The sequence below is a fragment of the Stegostoma tigrinum genome, unplaced genomic scaffold (genome assembly GCF_030684315.1).
Source record: "Stegostoma tigrinum isolate sSteTig4 unplaced genomic scaffold, sSteTig4.hap1 scaffold_130, whole genome shotgun sequence".
NCBI lineage: Eukaryota > Metazoa > Chordata > Chondrichthyes > Orectolobiformes > Stegostomatidae > Stegostoma > Stegostoma tigrinum.
In genome coordinates, this window is record NW_026728078.1 from 633,791 (window position 1) to 652,822 (window position 19,032).

General features: G+C 42.3%; 1 protein-coding gene across 1 annotated transcript in view; it reads left to right on the top strand.

Moving 5' to 3' along the window:
• The window catches only part of LOC132207714 (utrophin-like), a 114,422-nt gene that overhangs the window by 77,032 nt on the left and 18,358 nt on the right, over positions 1-19,032 (top strand). The window contains exons 2-3 of the mRNA XM_059643607.1: positions 10,425-10,582; positions 10,855-11,021. Of these exons, the coding sequence (XP_059499590.1) occupies positions 10,425-10,582; positions 10,855-11,021 (325 nt within the window). The remainder of the gene's footprint in view (positions 1-10,424; positions 10,583-10,854; positions 11,022-19,032) is intronic.

The following is a 19,032-nucleotide window of genomic DNA, read 5'->3' on the forward strand; positions in this document are numbered from 1 at the left end:
CTGGGGCATCTTTGTGCTTCAGATTTCTGAAGCCTTTCCCCATTTAGAAAATAGTCTATGCCTGTAATGCCACTTCTCGAAAGACTCTCTGTGACCTCCCAACCCCCTCAACACTGCCTGCCTTTCCACCTATCGAAATGTCATCTGCAAACTTAGCAACAACCCACTATGGACAACAATACCATCAGTTCCTTTGTCCAGATTGTTAATGTATAATGTGAATGGCTGTAGTCTGAACTCTGATGACTGCGGAACTCCTATAGTTGCTGGCTGCCATCCTGAAAAAGACCCTTTTATTGCCACTCTGTGCATTCCGCCAGTTAGCCAATTCTCTGTCCGTGGCAGTACCTACTCCCGAACACCATAAGCTCATTTTTTTAAATTTTGAAGCCTCCTGTGTGGGACCTTCTCAAAGGCTTTCTGGAAATCCAAACAGATAAAGTTCAATGGTTCTCTTTTGTTTTAACTCACTGGTTACATTCTCAAAGAATCTAACAGAGACCTTCCCTTGACAAAGTTGTGTTTTCTCAGCCCAATTTAGCATGTATTTCCAAGTATTACCATGTACTTCCAAGTACTCTCCGGCCTCATCCTTAATAATGGACTCTAAAATCTGACCTAATGACCAGCGCCAGGCTAACAGGTCTATAATTTCTTGTCTTTTGCCTCCCTCCATTTTAAACAGGGGCGTTATATTTGCCATTTTGTACTCCTTTGGGACCCACCCTGACTCCAGTAATTCCTGAAAGATCACCAATAACTGCATGGTTTTTTCACTTATCTCCTTCAGAACTCTGGGGGGCAGTCCATCTGGTCCATGTAATTTACCATCTTCTCGGAATTATAGAATTCCTACAGAGCGGAAAGAGGCCATTGGGTCTGCACCATCTCCGCAAAGAACATCCCACCGAGACCCAGCCCTGTACTGTTTCCCCGCAAGCTCACATTTGCCATGGCTGATCCACCTTGCCTGCACATCTTTGGACTGTGGATGGAAATCAGAGCACCTGGCGGAGACCCGTGCAGACATGGGGAGAATGTACAAATTCCACACAGACCCTTCAGCTTCTCCTTTGAGATGGCCACCACACTCACTTCTGCTTCAGACTCCCTTAAAGTTCTACTACTGGTGCCTTCCAACCTGAAGACTGATGCAAAATACTTGTTCAGTTCCTCTGCCATTTCTTTGTTCCCCAACACGACTTATTTGGCCCCTCTTGAAATTTTCTTTGGATTTTCAGGGGTGTTTTACAATAACAATATCTACTTTATTGTGTTGACAAATGGATTATTTAGATCATCACAGGAACAAAAAGCAAAATTCATCAGTACTCTCAATTAACAATCATATATATATATTAATATCACAATCAATGCATTTCCATCAGGTAAGCATGTAGCTGGAACTTTCTAACCTGGCAGTTTTCACTTTTCATTTCTCAGATTTCACTCTCAGACAGAACAGTTGATGTTGACACACTGTTCATTAAAAATAGCATCCACTGTATTTTTCCCCATGTTGTAGCTCGTGGGCTTGTGTCACCTTAACCCATAGAGTCCATGTTCATTTTCAAGCAAGTTATTACTTTCGTGATTTCAGGTGTTACATTCAGAAGGGTACCATGCTGCAATTCGAGCCTGCAGTTTCCAGAGTCATCCCAATGTGGAAGATTTTGAAAAGTATCTAAGTTTCCCTAATTTACTTGTCTTTTAGATCCAAACTGATGAAGACCACGGTCCAGATTTCTGTTCTTAACAAGAATGCCTATTTATTACAACTGCATAGATTCTAGCTACAGTCAGATATTTACAAACATTGGACACATATCTGTACAAATTAAAACTGTAAGCCCCCTGTTAACTCATCTTCCTGCAGACAAACATCGAGGGGAGAGGGATAAAACATGGATATTATAGGTGTAAAAGAAAGGCTAAGTAAGCTGTTCAGTGGTCCCTGTTCACAGGATTTGCGAAGATGATCTTGAGGATATAAAACAAATGAATAAATATCCCGGAGTGACTTATTATCTATTAAAACATGTGTTGATGATATGGCATTGCTATGATCATAAAATAGAACGTTGTCCAATTTCCTATGAGCATTACCGTAGTTTTCATTTGTATTCTCCATGTCGGGAACATACTTAATTAGTACTTTACTGATTAAGTGACCTTTGCTCATCTACAGTGTTCAGTTGCAAACAGCCAATAGTTTATTATTCTAATTTCGTAACTTTGGTTTGGAATTTTGTCATAGGAAATGTATTTCACCTACATTACCCTGTGTAATTGTAGCCAATCCTCCATTGGCAAAGAAACACAACTACAGAAGTTAATAAAAGAAAGAAGTGCATTTATGTAGCTCATTTTATGGTCTCAGGCATAAAAAGTACTTTATAGGCAGCTAAACTACCTTTGAAATGTCGTCACTGATGTAGCATAAGAAAACCTGTTGTATTTAAAATAGTCAGAAGTAAAGAAATATGAAATAATAAAGAAAGAAGAAATAGTAAAATAGATATGAAATTATGAATGTAAAGAAATATAAAATCTTCAGCCCTTTGCGAGTGGAGACGTAGAATCAGGAGATGCAGAGTCAGTATGGAGCCGACCAGGGAGGAGGCAATTCTGGATCTGGTGTTGTGCAACGAACCGGATTTGATCAGGGACCTTGAAGTAAAGAAGCCATTAGAGGTAGTGACAATAATATGATAAGTTTTAATCAGCAATTTGAGAGGGAGAAGGGAGAATTGGAAGTGTCAGCATTGTAGTTGAAGAAAGGGAACTATGGAGCGATGAGGGAGGAGCTGGCCAAAGTTCAATGGTTCAATACCGTAGCAGGGATGGCAGTGGAACAACAATGGCAGGTATTTCTGGATATAATGCAAAAGGTGCGGGATCAGTTCATTCCAAAGAAAGATCCTAAGGGGAGGCAGGGGCGGCCGTGGCTGACGAGGGAAGTTAAGGACTCTCTAAAGATAAAAGAGAAGTATAACATAGCAAAGATGAGCGGGATGCCGGAGGACTGGGAAGCTTTTAAAGAGCAACAGAAGATCACTAAAAAGGCAATACGCGGAGAAAAAAATGAGGTACGAAGGAAAACTGACCAAAAATATGAAGGAGGATAGTAAGGATAACAAAGTGTGGAGCTGGATGAACACAGCAGGCCAAGCAGCATCTCAGGAGCACAAAAGCTGACGTTTCAGGCCTGGGTGAAGGGTCTAGGCCCGAAACGTCAGCTTTTGTGCTCCTGAGATGCTGCTTGGCCTGCCGTGTTCATCCAGCTCCACATTTTGTTATCTTGGATTCTCCAGCATCTGCAGTTCCAATTATCAAGGAGGATAGTAAAAGGTGTGTTGAAAAAAAAAATGGTTAAGACTAGAATTGGGCCCTTGAAGACAGAAACAAGTGAATTTATTATGGGGATCAAGGAAATGGCAGAAGAGTTGAGTAGGTACTTTGGAACTGTCTTCACTCGGGAAGACACAAGCAATCCCCCAGATATAATAATGGCTGAAGGACCGAGGGTAATGGATGAATTGAAGGGTATTTATGTGAGGCAAGAAATGGTGTTGGATAGACTGTTGGGTCTGGAGGCTGATAAGTCCCTGGGACCTGATGGTCTGCATCCCAGGGTACTTAAGGAGGTGGCTCTGGAAATCGTGAACGCATTGGTAATCATTTTCCAATGTTCTCTAGATTCAGGATCAGTTCCTGCGGATTGGAGGGTGGCTGATGTTGTCCCACTTTTCAAGAAAGGAGGGAGAGAGAAAACAGGAAATTATAGATCGGTTAGCCGGACGTCAGTGGTGGGAACAATGCTGGAGTGAATTATAAAAGATGAAATTACAACTCATTTGGATAGCCGTAACAGGATAGGTCAGAGTCAGCAGGAATTACGAAGGGGAAATTGTGCCTGACTGATCTTCTGGAATTTTTTGAGGATATAACTGTGAAGATGGACAAGGGAGAGCCAGTGGATGGGGTGGACCAGGACTTTCAGAAAGCCTTTGATAAAGCCCCACAGAGGAGATTAGTGAGCAAAATTAGGGCACATGGTATTTGGGGCAAAATACTGACTTGGATTGAAAATTGGCTATCTGACAGGAAGCAGAGAGTAGTGATAAACGGGTCCCTTTCGGAATGGCAGGCGGTGACCAGTGGGGTACCACAAGGTTCGGTGCTGGGACTGCAGCTGTTTACAATATACATTAATGATATAGATGAAGGCACTAAAAGTAATATTAGCAAATTTGCCAATGACACAAAGCTGGGTGGCAGTGTGAAATGTGAGGAGGATGTTATGAGAATACAGGGTGACTTGGACAGGCTAGCTGAGTGGACGGATGCATGGCGGACGCTGTTTCATGTGGATAAATGTGTGGTTATCCATTTTGGTGACAAGAACAGGAAGGCAGATTACTATCTAAATGGAGTCAGGTTAGGTCAAGGGGGAAGTACAACAAGATCTAGGTGTTCTTGTACATAAGTCAATGAAAGCGAGCATGCAGGTACAGCAGGCAGTGAAGAAAGCTAATGGCATGCTGGCCTTCATAACAAGAGGAATTGAGTATAGGAGCAAAGAGGTCCTTCTGCAGCTGTACAGGGACCTGGCTTCGAAGGACGAGAGGGTGTCTGATTGAGACGTATAAGATTGTTAAAGGATTGGATACTCTGGAGGTAGGAAGCATGTTTCCGCTGATGTGTGAGTCCAGAACCAGAGGACACAGTTTAAAAATAAGGGGTAGGGCATTTAGAACAGAGTTGAGGGAAAACTTCTTCACCCAGAGAGCAGTGGATGTATGGAATGCTCTGCCCCAGAAGGCAGTGGAGGCCAAGTCTCTGGATAGTTTCAAGAAAGAGATGGATAGAGCTCTTAAAGACAGTGGAATTGAGGGTTATGGGGATAAGGCAGGGACAGGATACTGATTGTGGATGATCAACCATGATTATAATGAATGGTGGTGCTGGCTCGAAGGGCCGAATGGCCTACTTCTGCACCTGTTGTCTATTGTAAAAGTTAATTGTATAAGAATGATTAAGACGGTCCCATATTTCTGGTGTTGGCAGCTTGTTCAGATAGGGAAAGCAAGGTTGATCTTGATTCTGCTCCTGTTTGTTACACAGAAGCCTCTTCGAGCAACAATTCTTGCATGTTGATGGGACGTTGAAACGCAGGTAGATTATCATGATCACTTGTTGAAAATGGATAGCAGCTAGTAGTTCTCTTTCCTCTCAACCAGTGACCAGTAGGCAATGGTCAAACAACACCTAACCCAGAGGTCACAAGCTCCCCTGAGACATGATGTCAGTTGAGTCTCATGAATAACTACCTGCAGATGAGTTATCTGTAGATAAAGCATGGTATTAAATCTCACATATACTGCTCTCAACCATTTTATTCGAAGTGTTTATCACTCGTTGCATCGAAACAGATCACACAACCTGAATTGGCATCTGCACAAATACCAACATACAAGTTCCATATAGTGGCATTTTGTTTAAAGTTGTATTTATAAAATGATCGGGTGAAGTATTAATCTTCACAAATCATATTAAGATGCTACAGAAATCTATGGAAGTGAGAAATTTGTTTTTTGATTCAATACATGTGTGACAAATGACAATTCAAAGAGATCTTTGTTTCAGCTGGAGTGGGTTGCGGAGTCGGTCTCATTCGGGGCATTTAAGTGACTATTAGACAGGCATATGGATGGTCATATAAGATAGGGGTGGAGTTAGATAGACCTGAGGTTTAGGGTAAAAGTTCGGCACAACATTGTGGGCTGAAGGGCCTGTACTGTTCGATGTTCTATGTACCTTACGCTGTATTCAAATAAGTAAAGTCAGTCAGTGACGTTCTGCAACTTCCTTTTCCAGAAGTATGAGTGGAAGAATCAGAGTGCTTTCTTTGAAAATTGGCTTGACGTGACTCTACAAGGGTCATCTGGAGGAAAAATACAAGTGTCAGTACTAAATCTATCATTGCTGATACACATGTAAACTGTAGATTTAACTGTATGTAAACTTTGTTCAACAAACTAGCACACTCAATAAACTGACAAAAATTATACACCAGATGTTTACTGTATTCTCATCATCTTGTGATGTATGGTGAGGATGCAAGTGAAAAGGCACTCTGCCAGTAAGTTTTAATTGAGGCAAAGTTGCCTCATTACTGAAGTCATTTATGCTGTAAATGAGGGAGAACAGTGATGTGTATATCCCAGATAATAAAATGTGAGGCTGGATGAACACAGCAGGCCCAGCAGCATCTCAGGAGCACAAAAGCTGACGTTTCGGGCCTAGACCCTTCATCTGATGAAGGGTCTAGGCCCGAAACGTCAGCTTTTGTTCTCCTGAGATGCTGCTGGGCCTGCTGTGTTCATCCAGCCTCAGATTTTATGATCTTGGATTCTCCAGCATCTGCAGTTCCCATTATCACTGATACAATGTGTATATCCCATGCATTATGTTCCTATTATTGAGTGTGTGTTTTTTGCGTGTGTGGACCTATTGATCAACTGGAATTTTTGATTATTCAGCTCATTCCTGGTACCGCAGGTGCTGTTTAACAAAAGGTTTGCTGTATTAGTATATTTCTGTATTTAGTCACTGCCACATGAGTGTTAAGTCATAACTTGGTCTGTGCAGAATGTGCACAGTGCATTCCTGCAAGATAAATGATGCGCTACATATGTATGATGCTATTGTTTCTCAAAGGCACTAACCTTAGCGGCTGTTTTTGTGACCAATAATGTTTTCATCATTCGCACTGGGAAAAAGATTTGGAAGTGCTGTATGACTCTACTGCTCACTTGCAGAAGTGATAACACTGAATGTGAGGTAATGTTTTTGCCCATTTGTTGTTCTGTTGGTCAGCAATGTATCTCACAAACTAATGGGCATATTTCATTGAAAGCTGGTACGTACGGGTATGGTCCAAGGAAGAACTGATTAGTTTTTGACAGATCCAGATTTATTTCTCTATTTTTTAAAGCAACAGTTAAAATTGGTCGGATAGGCAAATGATCATCTTTCTGGAATATTATTGATTGATTTAGAATGTTGTGGATTGTGTCAGCCCTGATAGTAGAATTTGTCATAACTATCAAAACATGAGCAGATTTTTGAGAGCAGATTATCAAATTGGCCTGAAGCTTTCTCAGTGAGATGGAAGCTTTTAAGAAAAGGATTTATTTTATCGGCCTTGCATTTACAAAGAATCAGTCAAGTGGAGAAATGCCTCAAAGAAAAGCTGTGTAATTATAGTCTCATGGATGTTTTTTGCACAGGAGGAGGCCATGCGGTCCGTAGTTCCTGCACTGCTCAACAAAGATCTGTCTGCATCGAACTCACTTTGGCTCATAGCCCTGGAGCCTACGGCAACACAAGTGAATATCTAAATACTTAAATATTCAGACACTTTCTGAATCAGCCACACTTTCAGTCAGTGAGCTCAGGACTCCCACCACACTGGGAAAATAGGTTCTCCTCAACTCCCCTCTTAGCTTTCTACCTGTGAACTTCAATCTATGCCCCCTGTGTATTGACATGTCTACGAATGGAAAAAGCAGCTTCCAGTTATCCTTTCTATGCCCTTCAAAATCTTAAAAACCTTTACCAGTTCCCCTTGTCTGCTTCAATCTTGGCATCGGTCAGATGGGCAGGTCAGTGGCAGATTGATATAGCCTGAAGAAGGATTAAGATAAGAGAGTACTTAATGTGGCAAAGCCTGTCGTGCCCGATGGAGGTCAGCAACGGCAGTCAGCAGTGAAGTCCACCGGCAAGGATGGGCGGGCCTTAGCCCAGCGCAGGGGAATACGAACCGTCATGGGGGAAGCCTCGGTCAGAGTGTCTGAAAACTCGTGGCTTAAGAAAGGACTGTAATGTTTGACTTTTTAAACTTTTGTTTTTATTTTTCTACTGTTATACTAAGAAGACTGTAGTGCTGAACTTTTTAACGTATTCAATTATTTTTATAACATAGAGCATGGAACGGTACAGCTCAGTACAGGCCCTTCGGCCCACGATGTTGTCCCGAACTATTACCCTCATCCCAAGGTCTGTCTCACCTCCACCACTACCTTATACTGTCATCCATGTACTTGTCTAATGGCCGATTAAATGCCCCTAATGAGGCCGACTCCACTACCCTCTCCGGCTTTGCGTTCCACTCCCCTGCGACTGAGTAAAGAAGGATGGATAAATTTTCTACATTTGCAACTGAAATTTCGTACCGAGGTACTTTGTACCTGAGATGGCACCGTCTGAGGTGGCATTGCACTCCTGTACCCTGTATTGAATATGTGTGATAATAAAACCTAAGTCTAAATCTAATGCATAGCAGGACACTGGGAAGCTGAGAGGAGAAAAGGGATCCTAGGGTGCTAGTTCATAAATTCCTGAAGGGGTCAGGTCAGGCTAGTAAGGGTTGTTACAAAGACATATGGGACATCTCCCTTTATCAGATGGTAAGAGTGGGGAGGTCACTTTGTGCTGTTTAAAAGTTTGGTTAGGCCACAGCTGGAGTTGTGTGTGGCATTTTGGTCACCACCCATCAGGAAGGATGTGATTGCACTGGAGGGAATGAAAAGGATGTTGCATATGTTGGAGCATTTTAGCTGTGAAGAAAGGCTGGAAAAATTCAGATTATTTTCTGTGAAGCAGAGAAGTTTTCGGGGTTGAGTGGAGGTCCTGATAGAGGCATATAAGATTATGAGAGGTAAAGATAGGTTGAGTAGAAAGCATTGTTCCCCTTAGTTAAATCATCAATAACGGTAGGGCATAATGTTAAAGAGAAACACGGGAAATTTAGCGGAGGTTTGAGGAAAATCGTTTTCATCCAGAGTGTGGCAAAGGTCTGGAATGCATTGCCTGGGAGGGAAGTTGAAACAGGAAACCTCACACCCTTTGAAAAGTACTTGGATGAGCACTTGTAATGGCATAATATTTTTGAGAATGGTCTAGTGTGTAAAAATGGGACTAGTATATGTCGCAGTGTGTTTTTAGAGGTACAGCCTTAGTGGGCCGTAGGACCTCTTCTGTACTCTATGATTCCATGAGAACCCCCAGCCCAGGCAGCATCTTGGTTTTTTCAGTAATGTCCAGGATCACACCCTTCATAGTGTGATCCCTTGCCTTGTTAGCCCTCCCGAGTTCGTTAGCTCACACTTTTCCTGGTTGAGTTCCAATTGCTGTGTCCAGCTGACCAGTGTGCTGATCTCCTCCTGAAGTTTATTCTTTCTGTCTGTCAACCAATTTTGGGTCCAGTGTACCACTTTGCCTTTGATCCCATGGCTGTTATTTACATGACCATTCCGTCGATATCCTCCTCACTAAATTAGTCATTCGCTAGCAACACGGGGTCATACACACTGTGTTTAAGCCAAAATGATGAATCTCGTTGACAAATTTCAAGGGTCCTTGTGGCAAGCCCTGCACAACCCCACTCAAAGCAAACATCCTGTCAAATAGATATCCCTCGACCATCAATCACCCTGTGCTCTCTGCCTCAGCCAGTTTTGGCTCCAGCGTGCCTCTTTGCCTTTGATCCCGTTGACTGTTGCTTTCTTGATCAGTCTGCCAAGGGGGGCTTTACTAAGTCCACATCAAATGCATAAGCTCATCAACACTCCAACATCTCCTCAAAAAAGGATCAAATTTCTGAAACGTGACCTCACCTTAACAAATCCATACTGACTATCCCTGATTAGTTCATGCAAGTACATTCTACCCCTAAGAATGCCTCTTTATAGCTTCTCCAGTGCTGAGATTATTCTGACTGGCCTTTAATTTCCTGGTCTGTTCCTCTCTCCATTTGTTCATCGTAGGACAATGTTCATCGTCCTTCATGACTTCACGTGTGATTGACAAGGGTTTGAAAATTGCTGACAGGGGCCCAAATATCTCCTCCCTCACTTCCCTTGCTCGCTGGTATACATTTCAGTTCGGCCTGTAGATGTATCCACTTTTAAATTTGCTGAACCAGCTGCATCTTCCGATGTCTAAACTTCTGATGTTCCTAGGTCCTCTGCCCTGATATCAATACTTGCAGTGTCCTTTTCCATTGTAAAGATTGACACAAAATATTCATTGAGGACAGTGCCCATGTTTTCCAGGTCCACACAAAGATTATCTCTGTGAAAAGAACGAGGAGATATTAGAGAGGTTTGAGATTTACAATCAAGAAAGAAATGACTTCCTTGGAGAATCATACAACATACATTGTCCATTGGTGCCAAGAAACAGAAGTTTTTGTTTCCACAGTTGTTTGCAAATAGCCAATCAAGATCATAAAATAATGTTTTAAGATAATTTACAAAGCAAGGCAATTGAGGAAGATATATTGGATGTATTGAACTCTTAACTACCTCCCTTAAGTTTCGGAATATCAAGTTTTTTCTTATGGATAACTTTTGCAGACCTCTTCAAACAAGGAGCTGAACCCACAGAATTATGTGACCAACAAAGCCTGAGCCTTTTGCTTCACAATGCAGTCCAGATCCCTCGGCAGCTGGGTGAGGTACCTTCATTTGGAGGCAGCAACATTGAACCAAGTGTCCGCAGTTGCTTCCAACATGTAAGTGTGCTCTGCGCCACTTCAGAAGGTCAAGCGGGTCTACTTGCCAGTATGAATTTTGTGCTCATTTTCGGTTTGAATTAGTTCCAGAGGCCAACATGTACCACCACTAATCCAAGGCTATCATGTTGACAAGTAGTCAATGTTTTTAATCATTAATTTAATAAAAACAATGTCAGAAACCCCAATGATAGTGTATTAGATATGTCTGAGGATAGCGGATGTAAACTTGACATAATTAATCATGCAGCTGATCTTTTATTTTCTTCTAGGGCCAGAACAAACCAGAGATTGATGTTAAACACTTTGTAGAGTGGATGAGATTGGAGCCTCAGTCCATGGTGTGGCTGCCTGTTCGACACCGTGTGGCAGCTGCTGAAACTGCAAAACATCAGGCTAAGTGTAACATCTGCAAAGAGTACCCACTCGTAGGTTTCAGGTGAGATGTGCAAACCAGCAGAAAGTTAGAGGGAGTTAGTTTTTAAAGAAAGCTTTTACTTTAGATGTTCTATTAGAAACTCTATCAGTCAACAACACAACTGAGATCATCACAAAACCCGAACAAATTCATGGACCAGAGAAGTAATTAGGACAAATTAAGTATCAACTTTTTTACCTTAATTTTTTGTGAGAGGTGAGTGCTGCATGCTTTTGGTATTTTGTTCGCAGTTGCATTGATCACAGACACTGTGGCTCAGAACGGATTGTGACTCGACTTCCGGTTGGTTCTGTAATTTGCAATTATTGGGAATTTACAGAAAGGCCTTTTTATTAGTCCTGTAATCAGTGTGTGTGCATCCTATGAAAGTGATTGCTGTGTTGTTGCTAAATGATCGATAAAACTTCTTGTCCACAACTAGTAAATTAAATTGCAGATTTGGACAGGATTTCTAAGGGGTAAATTGAACCTTTTTGGTGAACTATTCTCCTACATTTCTACGATTGGCCATCTTGGAGAAGGTGCGTGTTACTGCCATTGATCTGATCAAACAACTCTCTGTCTGAGAAGAACTGGAGTGAGAGCCCAACTGTGGATGAAACTATGACTGCCGTAACTAAATCAAGAGCAACAGCGACCCGGAGTCAATTGAATTCCATCTGAAGCTTGAGGAATGGTGGCCTAACTCTGAAGGCCAAGATCTGTTAGCTTTTCATGGACTATGAGGAACAGGGCAGGATTTCACAGAATCTTTAAGATGCCATATCTTGTACAAAACTGAAGGAGAAATGTCAGATTGCTCAAAGAACCATGAGATCACCAGCCTTTGCATTGCTGGGAAGATTCTGGCAAGGTTACTTCTGAATAGGTTTATACCACCATGGCAAATGAAAACCTTCCGTGCGAAGGGAACTTTGTGAAAATGTTGGAGAGAGACAGAGCAGGACCAATTTACAATAACGATTCCAGGGTTGAGATATCTCATTATGAAAATTGATTAGAGGAATTGGGACAGCTTTCCTCGAAGATGCTGAGACTTAGAAGAGATTATTTTGAATCTTGCAAAATCATTTGAGGTCTGGTCAGAGTAGACGAGGGGAAGACTTTGCTACTTGTGACAGAATTGAGAATAAGATGCAGAGGTTTGAAGTGATTGACTAAAGAAGTAACTGCAGTGTAAGAAATAGCTTTATCACAGTCTATAGAATGCATTACCTAGAGGAGGCAGTTTCAGTAAAAGATGCAAGAAAGCACTAGTTGATTAATTAAAGAGAAATAATGTGCAGGTTAAGGAAAAGGCACTAATTTGTGATATGTATTTGGAGATCTAGTTCAAACATGATGGACCAAATGGCTTCCTTTTACTGTGATTTGGACTTAAAATTACTTTAAAGTAAAGTGTAATTGGCTCTGGGACACGGCGGAAAAGGGTGAGGTAAACAGGACGTGAGTGATCGCAGACTTGACAGTTCGAGGGACAGATAGGAGATTTTGTAGCCACAATCAGGAATCCAAACACAAAACTTGCATGAAAGAACAAAGAAGAGGAATAGATTCAGTTGCCCCGAGCGAAGACTGTGACCACACCTTCACCCGCTGTTGGAGAATCTGCCTGATATGAATGAACCAACCACCAATAGGTCCGCAACCAAAAAGCACAACTTTCCTCGCGTGTTCATCCAGTGAGAAGCACCAAGAGGAAGGCAGCCTTTTTCCTACATTTTGTCAGCTTGACCATTTGGGAAGAGAGCCCCCCTTCTCTGACATTCTGTTCTATAAAGATCAAATGTATTGGTTCCTGATGTTGCGTGAGGCCAGTGAACTTCCACAATTCTACCACACTGTTGCTTCCAAATCTATTTCTTTCCTTACCATCTTCTCATGTTTCATCTTCTCAATCAACCGTCTGTCTGTGTTTCTTCCGAATGTTGTTCAGAAAAGTAATTCCTTTCATCCCTTTAACTTCCAAATTATGTTTGTTCCTCACGGAAACTGGTATTCTGCTTCACTTTATCTATTGCCTTGAAAATTCTGGACTAATCTGTAATTGACAGTGAGTTTCCTGTTAGCAGTGCTATTTACAAGAGGATTAACTGAACTTAACCACTTCAGTGCATAATTTAATATTGCTTTGCATATCTCCAAAAATTTTAAGAGCCTGCTGTTTGTACTTTTATGTTGGTTTTCATGGCTATTTAGTTTCTGCTCACACATTTGAGTGCTTGCTGAGTCTCAGAGTTTGGCTTCATGACAGGAATCCTGAAGGCAATATCCTCTGTTTTGCACCATCTCATCGTATTGATGACCTACATTCTGTATGCAGTTCTATCCATTCATCTGTTGATAATTTCACACTACATTGATCAAGTCCTTCCATTTCATGAGAACATTTTCCATTCTTGCAAGGGATTTGGCTATCACTGGTGAAGTTATCATTTGTTGTCCTTCACTAATTGCCGTTGAACTGAGTGGATGGCTGGGAGGGTGGTTCAGAGCTACCTACATTGCTGTGGCTCTGCAGCCACATGTAGTGGTGTAAGGATGATCGAATACTCCCCGAAAGGACATGAGTGAATCGGATGGGTTTTTACCAACATTTGTTGATAGTTTCATGATAGTGTTGCTGGAAATAACTTTTAGTTCTGAGTATTTTTTAATGAAATGTAAATTTGACCAGCTACAGTGTTGGAACATGAACCTACATTCTCCAGAGCATTTAGCTCAATGATATTGCCACTATACCACTGTGACTCAGCCATTATTGCAGTTTATTTCTTCGCTATTTCTTCTCTTTCCCTGGAGTACTTCCCTTCTGCTGTCTGAGCTGAAAATGTGTGTCCTCCTCCTTCAGTGTTGCCTTTACAGCTTCACATGTTACAATCGCTGCTCGTCAGATTTACCTTTTCCAGGAAGATTCTGGCAAGGTTACTTCTAAATAGGTTTATGCCACCGTGGCAGATGAAAACCTTCCATACTATGGGAACGTTGCAGCGCAGAAGCAATTTAAATAATTCCAGGGATGGGATATCCCATTATGAAAATTGACTGGGGGAGTTGGGACAGTTTTCCTCGACTGACCTAGCATTTGCTTCTCCCCACACAATTTTGCCGTTTCTTCAAAATAAAAAAAATACATAATTTAACTACTTAACTTGCATTCCTTGGATGGTTAAAAATATCCAAACAAAAATGAACATTTCTCTTACTTCTTGTTCTTCCTTAATAGGTGCCGCAGCCGAAAACACTTAAATTATGACATCTGCCGAAGCTGTTTCTTTTCGGGACACACATCCAAGGGGCACAAGTTACATTACCCAATGGTGGAGTACTGCACTTCAGTGAGTAATACATTGTTCCACTTGATAGAATTATTCTGATCTGTGGAAACTTAGGGATTTAACCATTTAAATACAATCTGCCCTCAAAGTTGAAGTAGTTTGCTAAAATGATAAAAGGCCAACAGCTTAAATCAGGCTTCAATACCAGAAATACAATGTTGTGCAGAAGCTCTTTGAGGTCAAGTTGAGGCTCACGCCCACTCTTTTCTCCAGCTTTGTCACCACCATTCTTAATCTCATCAAGAACAAGCTTCTCAGTGGCCTGGACAGGATGGATGGAAAACCTTTTCACCTCAACCAGTTAAAATCACCGAAGAAAATGACACTGACCTCGCTTATGGAGCTTCAGTATGTGGTTCACAACGTCATTTCCGCTCGCAGAAGTCTTCAAATCTCCCTTAAGGCCTTTGCAGAAGTATACTGAAGAATTAGCCTCAACCTTAAATTTGCCACCCAGGTTGATGGGGTTGTTAGGAAGGCATACCGTGTGTTAGGCTTCATTGGTAGAGGGATTGAGTTTCGGAGCCATGAGGGCATGTTGCAGCTGTACAAAACTCTGGTGCAGCCGCACTCGGAGTATTACGTACAGTTCTGGTCGCCGCATCATAGGAAGGATGTGGAAGCGTTGGAAAGGGTGCAGAGGAGATTTACCAGGATGTTGCCTGGTATGGAGGGAAGGCGTTATGAGGAAAGGCTGAGGGACTTGAGGCTGTTTTCGTTCGAGAGAAGAAGATTAAGAGGCGACTTAATAGAACCATACAAGATGATCAGAGCATGAGATAGGGTGGACAGTGAGAGTCGTTTGGCTCGGATGGCCATGTTTGACACGGTGGGGCATAGCTTTAAATTGAGGGGTGATAGATATAGGACAGAAGCCAGAGGTAGGTTCTTTACTCAGAGAGTAGTAACGGCATGGAATGCCCTGCCTGCAACAGTAGTAGACATGCCAACTTGAAGGGCATTTAAATGGTCGTTGGATAAACATATGGATGATAATGGAATAGTGTAGTTTTGATGGGCTTCAGGTTGGTTTCACAACATCAAGGCCGAAAGGGCCTGTACTGGGCTGTTATGTTCTGTGTTCGAACCTCAAGATGACTCAAATCCTTTACCAATCTGTCAAGTTGTGGCCCATCTTTTCATCAAAATTAATAGAGAAATCCTCCCAAATGTAGAACATTTCCCTTAGATGGGACGCTCTCTCTCTTTTAAGGCTGACATCGATACAGAGATTCTAACATTACGTCCAATCTGCGAGTGGCACCTTTGGACTCCAGAGGATGAGAATGCACAATTGTGACATCTGTGCTGATCGCAAGATCCTTGAGTTCAAGGCTTGCATCGTTCAGCCTCTTCTATATGACTGTGAAACCTGGATAACATAGAGCTGCCACTTCAAGACCCTTTCAGCACAGTTTTGTCATGGATTCTCCACATCAGCTAGGAGGAAAAACCTCCTAGCATCAGCATTGACGCCATGATGATTTGAAACAAACCCCATTGGGCTGGCCATGTACTTGGGATGCCTAAGTTATGACTACCAAAGTAAATTTTTGCCAACTCAAGGAAGGCATCTGATCAAGAAGTAAAAGGAAGCATTTCAAAGACCTTGAAATGTTCCTTCAAGAAATACTACATCGAGGTCAAAGTATGGGATATCCCCATTCAGAAGAAACCAACTTGGTGAATCTCCTGTATGAAGGCACATAATTCTTCAACATCACCAGACAAGAAGTTGAAGTGTGGGAAAGGAACTGGAGAAAGGAATGCTGGTGTTCTCAAGGCCAAGACCACTTCCATCACACTGAAAGACCTCCTAAACATGTGGTCAGATATGTGGCTCTAGTTGAGGCTAATCAACCCGCACAGAGCTCATGACCTGTGATATGGAATTTCCAAGCTGGGCAATCATACTCATCAGCCAGTGATGGCTCTTAATATTGTGCAGAATGTGATTTGATCACAAATGAGTACTGTGTGTAGCTTTGAGCATTGCCACAGAAAGACCAGGTTTTATAGAATAATCAGAATGGTGCTGCATGAGAAACTGGAATTAGGAGGAGATAGGTGATACTTAATTGTTATTTGTTTCTGGGCCATTGGCATCGCTAACTGGGCCAGCATTTACTTCCCATCCTTAGTTACCCTTGTAATTGGTGAATCAATGTAGCCCATGTGCTGTAGGTAGACTCAGTCAGTCAGGGGAGAATTTCCAGGACTTTGACCCAGTGGTAGTGAAAGAACAGCAATATATTTCCAAGTTGAGATGGTGAGTGGCTTAGACAGGGTGTTGTAGGTGGTGCTGTTCCCATATATCTGTTACGCTTGCCCTTGTGGATGAAATTTGTCATAGGTTTGGAAAGTCCTGTCTCAGGATCTTTTGCAGATTTCTCAGTGCATCTCATAGATGGTGCACACTGCTGCTATTGAGCACTGCAGGGAGGAGGCTGCTTTTTCCTGGATGGTGTCGAACTTCTTGAGTGCTTTCGCAGCTGCACCCATCTAGGCAAGTGGGGATTATTCCACCATTCTTCTGACTTGTTCCATGTAGCTGGTGGACAGGCTTGGGGAATCAGGAGGTGAGTCACTTGATGCAGTAATCGGAGCTTTGGGCCTGCTCTAGTAGCCACTGCATTTAAATAGGAAGTCCAGTTGAATTTCTGTTCAGTGGTAAAACCCGGGATTTTGATAGCGGACAATTCAGTGATGGTGACACCTTTGAATGTCAAGGGACAATTTATGGATTTTCTCTTCCTGGAGATGGTCATTACCTGGTATTTGTGCAGTATAAATGCGACTTGCCAATTACCAGCCCAAGCCGAGACATCGTTCTGGCCTTGTTGCATTTGGACATGGACAGATTCAGTATCTGAGGAGTGGTGAATGATGCTGAATATTCTGCTATCCCTGGTGAACATCCCCACTTCTGAGCTTATGATGGAGAGATGATGGGATAAATCAGCTGAAGATGGTTAGGCTTCGGACTGTACCCTCAGGACCTCCTGCAGGTGACCTCTAACAACCAAAATGCCAATCATGAGAGGCGATGACCTAATGGTATTATGACTAGACTATTAATCCAAACACTCAGGTAATGTTCTGAGGACCTGGTTCAAATTCCACCATGGCACATAATGGAATTTAAATTCAATGAAAATCTGGAATTAAGCATCTAATGATGATCGTAAATCCATTGCCAATTGTCGGAAAACCCCATCTGATTCACTTATGTTCTTTAGGGAAGGAAACTGCGTGGCCTGCTGTGGCCTACATGGAACTCCAAATATCAGTTGGGCAATTTGGGATGGGCAATAAAAGCTGGTCTAACCAGCAATTACCTCTTTCCGATTCAAGAATGAAAAAATATCGTCCTCTGTACAGATATTATTCCAACCAGTGGTGAGTTTCTGCTGGATTCCCACCAGCTCCAGTTATGCGAGCGCTCTTTGATGCCACACTCGGTCAAATGTAGCCATCCTTAGCTCACCTCGGGAATTCAACTCTTTTGACCATGTTTGAACAAAAGCTGTAATGAAGTCAGGAGCTGATGAGGTGGCAGAATTGAGGATCTTCTACAGGGATCCGAGGGATGTGGCATATCGAGATTTCCAGAAAGAATTTGACCAGTTGCTGCATAAAAAAGTGAACCAGAAGGTTAGATCCAAGGGGATTAAGGGTAGAATATTGGTTTGAATAAAGGGCTGGCTAACTGACAGAAAGCTGAGTGTCAGGATAAATGAGTCTTTGCCTGGATGGTGAATTGTTACTGGTGGGTTGCTGCGGGGTTCATGTCTCTGACCTGAACTATTTGTAACATATACAAATGATATGTAAGCAGAGACAAAATGTAACATAACAGAATGCGTGGATGATTCTGAAAGAGATGGGAAAACAGCCTGTGATGTGAAATAAAACAGAGACAGCTGAATATTGACAGGCGAGGAGAATGGACCAGAATCTGGCAGGTGGTTAATGTGCATAAGCACAAGGCTTGCCTATTTTGTCCATGAAAAAAAGGGCGAATTTTTATTTAAATGGAGGGAAGGTTCAAAGTGTGTCAGTGCAGAGTTGTCTGGCTGTCTTTGTAGCTGAAAGTGGGTACGCAGGAAGAGCATAGCATAAGAAAGGCAGATGGAACTCTGGCATTTATCACCAAAGGACTGGATCATTAAAGTAACACAGTGTTTTTCCGAACACATTGGGTGTTGGTGAGACCAAAGTATTGTGTCCAGTTTTGATCCCCTTACTGAGGATGGATACATCTGCACTGGAGGCAGTTCAGAGGAGGTTGGACTGATTGATTCCCGGGATGAAAGGGCTGTCATATGAGAAGTTGCTGAGTAGCTTGTGCCTGTACTTGCTGGTGTTCGAGAGAGTGAGGGGGTGGTTCTGATTGAGGTATATAAAATAGTAAAGGGGATTGAAAAGATGGGCATTGAGCACATGTTCGCCATTGTGGGACAGTCTCAAACAAGAAGCTGTAGCTATCGAGTGAGAGATGGAATGTTCAAAATGGAGATGAGGAGAGAGTTGTGAATCTGTGGAATTCATTGCCCCTGAATGCAATGGAGGCAGCACCAATCGACCGATTCAAGAAAGAAATAGATATGTTTCTGATGAAAAATAGGGAGAAAGGGCCATGGGGAGCAGGCAGGAGAGTGGAGTTGAGATCA